This window comes from Dendrobates tinctorius, unplaced genomic scaffold (genome assembly GCF_039654945.1).
Source record: "Dendrobates tinctorius isolate UK_male_01 unplaced genomic scaffold, ASM3965494v1 ptg000083l, whole genome shotgun sequence".
Classification (NCBI taxonomy): Eukaryota; Metazoa; Chordata; class Amphibia; order Anura; family Dendrobatidae; genus Dendrobates; species Dendrobates tinctorius.
This window is the reverse complement of record NW_027361751.1, coordinates 9,813,366-9,825,911: the sequence shown is the minus strand read 5'-3', so window position 1 is coordinate 9,825,911 and position 12,546 is coordinate 9,813,366. Positions and strand designations below refer to the sequence as shown.

Sequence of the window (12,546 nt, the reverse complement as noted above, 5' to 3'; positions counted from 1 at the left end):
TAAGGATCACAAGCTCTCCAGGTCTCAGATTTTCCTTCAACGATTTCAGATAGCAACTTTGATGCTTGGCGATGTAGTGATGGCTACAAAGTTTAGAAATTTTCAAAACCAATTCTTCAATGAAATCTTCTATAGTCAGTTGTTTGGTATCAAGCGTGTCTCGATCAGTGTGAATCCATTGTTTGAACTCAATAATATCTTCAGGGTCACTGTTGACTAACACATTGACTGACTAGAAATTCTTTTAAAACTTCAGGACCCGGGCATTTATCACAACGGCCAAGCATACAGTCCTTGGATTCAATTCCACAGACCATTTTGCATATGAGCTGTTTGTAGTCATCATTGATTGAGCATGCTGCAAGCATTAGTTTGACATTTTGGTGAAGTGTACACACACAAACGGAATGTGTTCCAGCAGATCCAACGGTTACGCACCATTTTGCCGAAGCTCACAAAACTTGGAAAATCCAATTTCAGGGCCATTCCGATCCCTATAGGCAACAAACATTTCCCTCATATTGCTCGGTAATAGTCGCTTTTGCATCTGCTTTTTTTCTCCTGCTATTCGCACTGATACATAGTCTTTTTTACCAGGGCACATTCGACTGAATTCATCATCCTCAAAAAATGCCTGCACCTTTTTCTTTACTTCCTCAGAAACTTTCTTGCCACACTTGATTCTAGGTAAGGCTAAGATCCCATGTTCACATTTAGCTTTCGAGCTTGTTTGACCATTCGTTCAGAGACACCGAATTCGTCTGATATAGCCTTAATGGACCAACTTTTGGGTGCCAATGTCAAGATTTGGACCTTTTCTGCCCGACTGGGCACCTGCAGCTTTTGCTTCAAATCTGCCAAAAGGTGATTGTAATCCAGACACATTTTGCACTGTGCTGTTTTTGTTTGCTCAATGTCTTTCGGCTCAAGCCCTCCAATTGAAGCAATCTTGCTAGAAAATGTATTTTGTACCTGGCTTATCTTTCTCCTTGCATATCCAAGTGAATCCCGCTGGCTTACCCGTGGATATTTCAGAGGAGAGATGCCAATGGATGTTAAGCTTGAATTTAGACTTTCAGGAGAACATTCCATTCCATCTGGATCTGATTCAGAGGAAACTGGATCAGCTGATTTTTTTCCTGTTGGCAAATTCTTTTCGGCATGATGCACACATCTTCTGGCCAGGCTTCACATCATTCTTTGTAAATTCATTCAACTGGTCAGCTGCTAACAAATTGATAGCTCGCAAATCCTTTTTGGTGTTATGACCCTTCTTCCCAAAAGGATTGCAACACGATTTTTGCAAATGCTCATATTTGGTCAAGAATGAAGCTTCATGGTGTGAACAGACTTGTGAATGTTCATCAAAATTTAGTCCCACTCGTCGACGCAGCAATTTCTGTTCATCCAATCCATAGCTTGTAAACAATTTCAACTCATCCTTGCTATGGGTGAATGTCTTAAGGTGGCACTTTGAATTGTTCGCAAGGCCGATAGAGCACTGGGCTGATTCTTCATCAATTTCATTCTCCATCGCTAAAAAATAAATATATGCATTAAAATGTAACAATAGTCAATAACTTTTCATAAATAGAAAGGTTTATAGGTTTTTGATTATAATAGACATTGCTAGCAACAATACAACTCTGTAACATGTGATAAATCTGAAAATCAAACACAAAATCAATGCATTATGCGCATAAATAACACCATGTTAAGTGGCATTTTTCTTTTCTTAAACTGAGAGACTCCAAAAAAAAAAAAACAATGATCCTTGTAGAGAAAAATGTGCTCTTTATAATGATATCAGAATTAATATATTTTATATTTTAGGGGTACCCTTTTTGAGAAATTTGACCTAAAAATAGGTAAAATTCGGATTTTTAACGTTTTTCATCATATGTGGGTGTGAATATTTCCACAAATGCATGTGCTTTGACCGTGATATTGCAGCAATGCAAAGTCATGTAGATGTTTGGTGTACAGGGCAAAGCACCAGTTACTATTGGTTTTTGGTCTTGAGTTATATATGGGCAAAGTTTGGCATAAATTTTATGCGAAGCGTTTTACAAGCTACTTTGACACAAAATTGCGGCCGAAATATTGTTTTGTCATAGCCGGTAATAATTTTATCATGTTTAGCAGCAAAAGTTGAGCTAGTATGCCAAATTTCAGCATCATAGTCAGTATAGAACTCTAATAGCTGTGTGTCAAAGTTTGCAAAATCCTCTTAGCTGAAGCCGCAGGCTTGATGGAACCTCCAGTGAAAGGTCAACAGTGCCCAATGTATTTGAGATCTGGCCCTAAAAATTTACAGAACCTCTTTTCAAACATACATGTACATCCTTATAAATTTTCAGCAAAATCGGAGAAGGTCGAGTGGGGACCACTGGTCCACTTGACATGGAATGACCCTTATGTTATAATAACTGTGCGTTTTATTACAGAATCAGCATTTAGAAGGAATATATTCAGAATACTGTCAGCATAGACCATCAACCATCTGACCTGTGCTTTTCTCACCTTTATCTTATATATCACACATTGAAGCCTGCTAAGCCCCGCATTTTGCATATACATGTAAACTAGTTCACATGCCATTCGATCTAATGATAGTTTAATGTACTTTGATATGGCTGAGCACATACACGCTAAATCATCTTATTTGCTCCATGAAAAGATAAATGAGCATTTGTGTACCGCTCCCGCTGTCTGCGTGGGAGCATTGGCTATGTGCTCAGCAACAGGAAGACTACAGAGGTGATTGATTAGCTGAGCCATGTTCCTGCAGCCTATAATTATATCTCGGTATAGTCATTTTGCTGTATTACGGTGTTTTTGTTTTCCAAATCAGTCGCTCATTATAGTAATTATAATTCCTCAATAACTACAGCTTAATCATACTACCACAAAATTCAGGTACTGGCTCCCTCTAAAATGGCAAGCAGTGCCCTCGTATATCTTTGGACTGACACTCCAAAAACTGAATGTTTTTTTTGCACAGAAATATAAATAGTGCATATAAGTCTACACATCACTATTAAAATGCCAGGTTTTGGACTTCTCTTGTGTACAGCGCCCTCTTCAGCTCACTCACAGATTTTCAATTGTATTCAAGTCTGAGCTCTGGCTACGCCATTACAAAACTACTATCTCCTGGTGACGCCATTTTTCTTTGTTTATTTGGAGGTATGCTTTGAATTGTTGTCACTTTGTAATGTGAAATTCCGCTTTAACTTTTTAGCACAGGCCTGACGGTTATGTTACAAAAGTGACAGATATTTGGGACTGTTCATATTTACCTTCACCTTGACTAAAGCCCCAGTTTCCGTTGCCAAAAAAACAGCCACAAAGTCAAATGCTGCCTCCACCATGCTTCACGGCATGACATAACGTTTTTTTTTTTTTTTCATGCTCTGTTAGCTGTGATGAGAAGATTTATTTCTTCTCCTATTACACACTTCTCCAGCAGCTTCACTATTTATGCTTATGATACAGATCCTGTCAGTTGAGACATAGATCTCGGGAGCTGTGTCTCTTCCGACTGCAGCCTGTCCTGACATGTGACTAGGACGGGCATTCTTACCTTCTTGGAGAACGCCTTAAACCTGCTTATATGTGCTGCATGCACATAGAAATGGGTTGTTTGTTTTTTTGAGGGGGAGGGGTGGGAAGCAGGAATCCTGTTGACAGATTCCTTTTTAATTGTCTCCTGACCTGTCTATTTAGCTACTTCTGGCCTATCCATACACTATAAATGGTCGGGTAGTCAGCGCTTTACTCTCGGCTGATATTCTAAAATGTATGTAATGCATAAAAATGGTGAGGGGTCCCCCTTATTTTTAATACACAGCTAAGGGAAAGCAGACAGCCGTAAGGTGGTCTCGGAAGGGGCCAATAACCGTGGAGCATTCCAGCCTATTAATATCGGCTCACAGCTGTCTGCTTAGCCTTAGCTGGTTATTAAAAAGGGGGGACCCAAAAAAATTGACGTTGGGTAAACCCCCCTATTTTTAATAACCAGCAATGGCAATGCAGGCAGCAGGGGGCTGATATTAATAGGCTGGTAAGGTTCATGGATATCGTCCTGCTCTCAGCCACCCCAGAAATAACGCATCCATTAGATGCACCAATTCTGGCGCATAGCCTTGGCTCTTCCCAATTTGCCCTGGTGCGTTAGGAATCGGGGTAATGGTTTTGGAGTTGATGTCACCTGTGTAATGTCTGCTTAGATCAATGCCAGGGGTTAGTAATGGAGAGGTGTTTGTCAGACAACCCCATTACTTAAGCCGTAGTCAAATGAAAGAAATGCACACAAAGTCCTTTATTTGTAAAAAAGCACTCCCCAACAAATTCCCTTTTTTACCCAATTATTACCATAAAAAAAACCCCGCAGAGCTATTTTTTTCCTTTTTTTTTTTTCTCCACTTCTTCCAAGAGCCATAACTGTTTTGTTTTTTTTTTTTTTTTTTCTCCATCCACATAAGCGTATAAGGGCTTGTTTTTTTTTGCGGGATGAGTTGTGCTTTTGAATGACATTATTCACTTTATCATGTGATGCACTGGAAAGCAGGAAAACAATATGATTCTCCCCGTCTGTTCAATTACGCAGATGCCAAATAGGATTTTTTTAAGTGGTGAAAACATTTTGGCATTTTAACTGATACCATTTTGGGGTAGATATTTTGATCGCCACCTACTGCATGTTATAGCAATGTTGCGACAGCCAAAAACATAATTCTAGTATTTCAGTGTTTTTTTCCTCATTACGGGGGTTATCGATTTTATTTTATGTAATATTTTCGTAAGATTTTATGAACTCGGCTATACGAAATGTGTGGTTTTATTTTTTTAATTGTTTAATTTTTAAAGTGACAGTATTTTTTATTTTTTCATATTTTTAAAGTTTTTCAATTTTTTTAAATCAGATTATTTTTATTAAATCGTTTTAAGTTACAAAATTGAGACAAGGCACACACAGTTTTAACATACAGATTTGAGACATACCTCTTATACACAACCCAACCCCCCCCCCCATTATCAAATTATAACGAATATAACCGTGGGTCCCTTAGAATGTGACCTATAAATGTATAGTAGAAAAAAGGGAGAAACACACACACAAAAAAAAAATTGTTAAGGGGGACAATATGAAACAAGACTTGTACAGCATACGACTATGAACAGTCAGGCACATAGTACAAAATGAGCAATAGACATATTCATGAAACCTATTCATAAAGCAAGAGATCATGTGGAACCAAGAGGGAGTAAGGGGTACCATAATTAATGAAGCATAGGGAACAGATTCTCCAGCAGCAAAATTTGGGATGGCAAACCCGGGGTGTTAAGCCAGGGGCTCCATATTTTATCAAATTTTCCGATAGCTTTTCTTTTAATATACACTCCTTTTTCCAGCCTTATAGAACTATTGACTCTATTAATAAACTCCTCCACCGTCGGGGGTGCAGATTGCTTCCAGTGCAAGGCAATAGTTTTCCGTGCTATATATAGAATTCTAGCCATACCGATCACCAGCGGGTCTTCCACAGGAACATCCGGTATAATACCCAGCACACAGACCTTTGGATCAGGGAGCAATCTTGAACCATAAACTCTTGTCAACGTATTCAGAACATTATTCCAGAACCGTCCAAGCCGAGGACACTCCCAGAACATATGCATAAGATGTGCATCAGGTAGGCTACATCGGGGGCATCACGAGTCACTCCTTATCGCGATTTTGTGCAAGAACACAGGCGTTTTATATTTCCTATGTATTAGATACACCTGCGATAATCTCTGGGCCTCCGATAGCGAAAGACAGGGCACTGAACTCAACACACAGTCCCATTGATCATCTGAGAGCCGGACAACATCCTCCTCCCATCTAGCTTTGGTGCCAAAGGGGGTACTTATCATGGAATGCATTGAGAAGTATTCTATAGATGGAGGAAATCAGTCCTCTTCTGGAGCCCAAGCCCCCCACCAACATTGACAAGGGATTAGGGTCTATACTAAGATCACTAGTTTTGATTTGAGCTGCATACGCATGCCGGAGCTGTAAAAATCTGTAGAAAAACCTATAGAGAATGTCAAATTCTATGCGCAGTTGTTCAAACTCTTTTAATGTATTATTAGACTGAATGTGTGCCACCGTCATCACCCCCTTCGCCTCCCAATCAGAGCACCCTTCTAAAGTTTGAAATTCCAGAAGACTAGGATTATGCCACAATGGTGTAAACAAAGAACAATCAGAACCACCCAACAGGTGCTTTCCTCTATCCCAAACCTTATAGATCATGGCCAGAGTTGGAGCTTGAGATAATTTGTTTCCCTCTCCCTGGGCGTCTACCATATACATTGGTACTCTCCAGGGGCTATTCTGAATTGCCAGTCACCCATTTTTCGTCAGTGCACCACACTGATCCCAACCCTTCAGTTGCTGAGTCTGAGCCGCCAGATAGTAGATCCAAGCATTCGGGATAGCCAGCCCCCCATTTGTTTTTTCTCTTTGTAGGTACTCCAGACGGATTCGAGCCTGCTTTTTTCCAAAGTAATTGTCTGAATAACCTATGAGCCCTCTGAAAGCACCATGCCCGGATCCACACCGGGGAGTTGTGATGTATATAGAGCAGTTGGGGCATTAAAACCATTTTGATGAGATTTCCTCTCCCAACAACTGATAGGGGAAGTCTACACCATGCATCAATTTTAGTTACAAATCTATCTAACAGGGGTGTCAGATTAAGAGGCACATAGTCAACAGGTTTAGCTGTAACATTGATCCCCAGATACTTTAAATTCTGTTACCAGTTTAATATTGGTTTCCTCTAACCTCTGCGTGTCTACAGACGGGTCTATAGGCATAAGTACCGATTTGTTCCAATTTATAAGGAGGCCCGACCACTTACCAAATTCCTCAAGGATAGCCATAATTGGTCTAATAGAGGAAGAGGCATCCCCCAGATACAGAAGCATGTCGTCCGCATAGCGCGAGATGTGTTCCTCCAGGTCCCCCACCCTAAATCCCCGCACTTCCTTAGAGGCCCTAATAATACATGCTAAGGGTTCAGTAGCGATGGCAAGTAGGAGGGGCGACAGAGGACATCCCTGTCTTGTTCCCCTCCCCATCGCCACCACCCCAGACAAGTCACCATTGACCCTAATCCTAGCTGACAGACCATTATAGAGTAGCTTAATGAGGGTCAAGAACTTAGGGCCAAACCCCATTCTTTCTAAAATCTTCCAAAGATAACTCCACTCAACCGTATCAAAGGCCTTAGCTGAGTCGAGCGATAGCACCGCCCTGGCCCCCGCCTCAGGAGAACTTAACTGCATATTGAGGAACAACCAACACAAATTTAATGGCAGTAGACTTCCCCGGCATGAACCCCGACTGATCCTCATGAATGAGCCTAGCAATAACCTTAGCCAGTCTGACCTAGAGAACTTTGGCGAGAATTTTAACATCTGTCTGGAGTAGAGAAATGGGCCTGTAAGATTCAGGATGGAGGGGATCCTTACCCTGCTTAAGGATGACCACTATAATAGCCTCTAGCATGGATGGAGGGAGCTGTCCCGTATCACTTGCAGATTGAAAGACTTTTAGCAGCAGAGGCAGTAAAACACTACTGAAGCGTTTTGTAAAATTCACCAGGGATACCATCCGACCCTGGGGCCTTCTCAATCGGAAACCCTGAAAGCGCATACTCCAGCTCCTCAATCGTCAGGGGCCTATCCAACTCCTCAACTGCCTGCTTAGAAAGTTTAGGAAGTTTTATCTTAGACAGATGTGTCCATTTCTCCCTCGCAAAGCGGGGCCCTAGAAGCATACAGCTCAGAATAGTACTATTTAAACTCTAAGATGTCCTTATTATCTGTGATAGTTACCCCCTCTGTATTATGTAAACTCGATATATGGGCCAAGCCCTCCTGTGCCTTAATAACAGAAGCCAATAGGTGTCCCGTACTTTCCCCCTCCTCAAAGAACTTCCGCTTATAGAAAAAACGTTTATGTTCATCTTTGCCAAGTAAATGGTCCGAATATACTTTCTGAGCCTCCTCCCACTGCCTCCTACTGGAGTCTGATGGTGTAGTAGTAAATTCAAGTTCATATTTATCTACCTCTTCACAAAGGAAGGATGTCAACCTTCTGGATTTGGACTTAAATTGTTAAATTTCTTTTGAAAGAACCCCTCTACAAAAAGCCTTAAGAGCATCCCAGACGATGTTTAGCGGGGCGGTGTCAATATTATGATGTAGATATTCCTTAATACTCCCTTCTATAGTATTCCCATTAATTAGAAGAAGCCAATTTGGGTTTAGCTGCCATGTGGCCCAACTCCTCACTCCGTCAGCTCCCCATCTCATCTGCACTCTAATGGGTGAGTGGTCCAAAACACTTCTTGTTAAGTATTTGACCTCGGCCACCAGAGTCGGCATCGAATCAGAACCTATCGCCAAGTCAATTCTTGACAGTGTGTGGTGGGATGAGGAGTAACAGGAATAGACTTTAAGTTTAGGATTTTTTAACCGCCAAATATCGTGAAGACCCAACTCGGTAAGTGCAGCAGCCATTTTCGAGGGGGGGTAGAGCTCTGATATATTACTTGAGTGGAATTTTTCCCAGAAGGGATGGAGGTAGTTGTTAAAGTCACCCAACATTAGGACTGGGGCAGGAGGGTTTTTGCTAATAAAAAGAGATATTTTTCTAAGAACTTCACCAGAGTAGGGGGGTGGGATGTACAGGGCAACCAATATCATATGAATGCCATAAACAGACAAGACCAGACTAATATATCTTCCATCTGCATCAATAGAAGAGCTGTCACACACAAAAGGGATGGAGCGATGAATTAGAATGCTAACCCCTCGAGCATGCGTGGAATACACTGAGTGGAATGACACACCCACCCAGGGGTTTCTAAGTGTCTGGAGATTGTCCCTGACTAAATGTGTTTTTGTCAAGCAAAGAATAGCTGGGTGATATTTATGGAGGGATGAAAAAATTGCATACCTTTTTATTGGAATTCCCCAACCCTCTTGCGTTCCAGGCCAATAGGTTCACTTTTTGAGCAATATCATATTTATATAATTGTTTACCACAATATCCAAATTATCTAAGTTGACTATGCCTGCATAATATAACTGAAACCTGGGCCCCCTAGGGAGCATCTGTTCCATACTGAAACCCCCACACCCAAACAATATCCACACAACGAAACATTTCTCTCTAGAAGAGAGATTAGGGGCCTTTAAGAAAACTAGGCCAACACCGCAGTTAAGGCAGTGTGTCATGCACATAGACAGATACAAAAATTTCCACACAGGGAGACCCGCCATCCGGCGGGACTAGATGGCACTCAGCCCCTCCTCAAGTTCAAGTCAACCAAAAATCTACACGAGTTTTGGTGTGGTAGGACAAACAATTTAAGGCTATCACGCATATCATCCATAGCCACAGCTGCAAGGATGAAAAAATGCAAGTGGATATGAGAGCCACCGGTTTAGCAACAGATGCCGTAGAAATTGCCAGAAAGTGCTGGTGTCAATGTATGGTCCTCCTTAACTCTTTCTCATTATCATCAAGCCAGTCCAGGGTGATTTTTGGAGAGTCAAAAAAATGAGTAGTCCCCTTGGCCACCACACGCAGCTTGGCTGGGTAGAGCATAGCATAGGGAATTTGGATATTCCTCAGACGTTTCTTGATATCTAGAAATTGTGCCCTCTTTTTCTGCACCTCCAGGGAAAAGTCTGGATGTATAGAAACCCTATTGCCATCAATGGTGAGTTCCTGAAGTTCTCTAGCCCGCCTGAGGAAGGCGTCTCTATCTTTGTTATGCAGGAGTTTCAGGAGAATGGGCCGTGGGGGTGTCCCAAGTGGGGGAGGCCGAGCCGGAACCCTATGCACCCTCTCTATGGAAAAAAACGGGGAGAGAATGTCCTTTCCCATGGCATTGGTCAGCCATGTCTCCAGAAAGGCAGCCGGATTTCGGCTTTCCGCGCTCTCCGGGACCCCCACCAGGCGCAGGTTGCTTCTGTGAGAGCGATTTTCCAAGTCATCAACTTTGCTGATCAATAGAGATATATTGTGGATAGCTCTACCCAGGTCTCGAGTCACAGGGGTCAATTTATCTTCAGTTATTCCCTCTCGCCTCTCCAACTCACCCACTCTCATTCACTGTGTGTAGATCATGCATTATACAGTATATGTCCGCTTTCATCTCTGCCATCTGAATGAAGAAGCCACACTTATTCTCCAGATAATCTCTTTGTACAGGAAGATTTGGGTGAAAGAGCAGAGGGGTCACAGATGGCAAATATCACCGGTGGCAGGATAAACACAGGATAATCTGTGGGAGCTCACACTTTGCAGTCTGCCCTACATGCCGTCCAGGCCACGCCCCCAAAGTTTTTCACTTTTAAAGGGAATCTGTTACCTATTTTTAGCCCTATAAGCTGCGGCCACCGCCATCAGGGGCCTATCTACAGCATTCTGCAATGCTGTAGATAAGCCTCGATGTACTCTGAAAGATAAGAAAAACAAGTTAGATTATACTCACCGGGGGGGGGGGGGCGGTGGGTGTCGCAGTCCTGCCCGGCGTCTCCCATCTTCGTCCTCCTTCTTACTTCTGCCTCGGCTCCTGCGCAGGCGTACTTTATCTGCCCTATTGAGGGCAGAGTAAAGTACTGCAGTGCACAGGCGCCGGGAAAGGTCAGAGAGGTCCGGTGCCTGCGCACTGCAGTACTTTACGCTGCCATAGGGCTAAAATGGCGTGACAGATTCCCTTTAACACCTTTCCAACATCGGGCGTAATACAATGCCAATGTCGAACTCAGCACAGGAGCCCGCACCTTTCTGGGCACATGACAGCTGATCTGTACAGCTGACACGTGTGTATCAAAATAGTTTCTACGAAAAGGGGAATAATTTTATATATATAATATTATAATAAACTTTTAGAGTGCAGTTGCATATTTTCCATGCAGACTTTGCCACCCACAAACTGCCTCTAATTATTTATAATGCCGCTTTTCTCCATTTATATGTGGAAGATCTGAAGATTGCTGAGACAACTCCGGTGCCTCTTCATATCCCCCTGTTGTCCTATAGGAACCTGCATTTATTCAACATGTACAAGATACCTGATTCCTATTGAATCTTCTCTGTTGGATTTCTTCAAGTCTACTTGATTGACTACCCTGCAGAAAATCCTGCAGGCTGGCATATAGTGTGGACATTATTCTGTTTACTCTTATCATTTCTAAGTTTGATGTTCCTTTAATGGTCAGAATATTAGATTTCTTCCTTTGACGCAAATGAATACAGACATCCGTTAATGCCAATAATAAACCCTTTACGTGCAGCTCACAAGGCTTGATGGGTCTCTTTGCTTACAGGTATGATTCATGTCTAGCAATCTCTTGATACTTTAGTGCAAACTCTGACATCCCCAAATACAATGTTCTTTTACCCCTAGGTGATTTCTAACCTGACCCGTGCTCTGGAGAAGCAGAAAGAAAAGACAGAGCTAATGCGAACATTTTCCCACTGGCGTCTTCAGCAAATAGAAGCCAGACAAGAGGTGAATCATTCCCAGGGATCCTTCTGCATCAATGCTATAGTAGTGTCCTTGTGACTGGTACTAAGAATTGACCTCCCCGGAGTCTGCACTGGCTCAGGGATACTAAGGATTAACATTTAATTCAGGTCTATTAGGTTATTGTGAGGGTCACTTCCAGAGCGTGCCAGTAAATAACGAGGTTACCTACATGTAAAAATGGACAGAACTTTATTTCTACAGGAACATGTAGGGTGCATCTATCATTGTTATATGTCGGTGACAATCAGAATTGGTTAAAGGAGTTTGCAAAACTTTTGTAAGTAAATATCTAAATATGTCTAAATAGCGACCAGATAGTGCCATCATAACTTGCAGAAAACTGAGCCGGAGTATGACTTGAAAACATGCATGATGTAAAGGCATGTTCACTCTGGCCATGGAAACAAGCAAAACCAAAAAAAGACAATGTGTGCATATACCCTAGTGAAAGTAAAAAAGCAAGTGCATTAAATACATAACAGGGTATTTAGTAAATGCTGTTTCTTTATCGCCTTATTGGGGGACACAGAATACCATGGGTGTATGCTGCTGCTGCTAGGAGGCTGACACTATGCAAAAACAAGAAAATTAGCTCCTCCCCGGCAGTATACACCCACCAACAGGCACCAAGCACCTCAGTTTGTGCTTAGTGTCTGTAGGAGGCGGACCGGGATCTCCCCAGATCCGCAGTTATTAATCCAATTTTTCCTTTCAGGGTTTAGTTTGAACTTTTTAATCCTTTCTTCTTTTATCTTTTAGGTTTTTTCCGTTGGGAAACAGGGTATACTTATCACCCTGATTTCCTATATCATGCGGCTGAGCGAGCAGTGTGGTGTCACCCACATCGCAACTCTCAGTACCGCAGGCAGGACTTTTCCCTATCACCTTCCGGTGATAAGGGTTGTGGACAGGTGGCTGGTCCTTGCCGAATCCCCCTCCT

At 42.2% G+C, this 12,546-nt stretch overlaps 1 protein-coding gene across 3 annotated transcripts in view; it reads left to right on the top strand.

Moving 5' to 3' along the window:
- Positions 1-12,546, top strand: part of POC5 (POC5 centriolar protein) — an 86,927-nt gene that overhangs the window by 53,913 nt on the left and 20,468 nt on the right. For all 3 annotated transcript variants that reach the window (XM_073584107.1, XM_073584106.1, XM_073584108.1), the window contains one exon: positions 11,484-11,588. In XM_073584107.1, the coding sequence (XP_073440208.1) occupies positions 11,484-11,588 (105 nt within the window). The remainder of the gene's footprint in view (positions 1-11,483; positions 11,589-12,546) is intronic.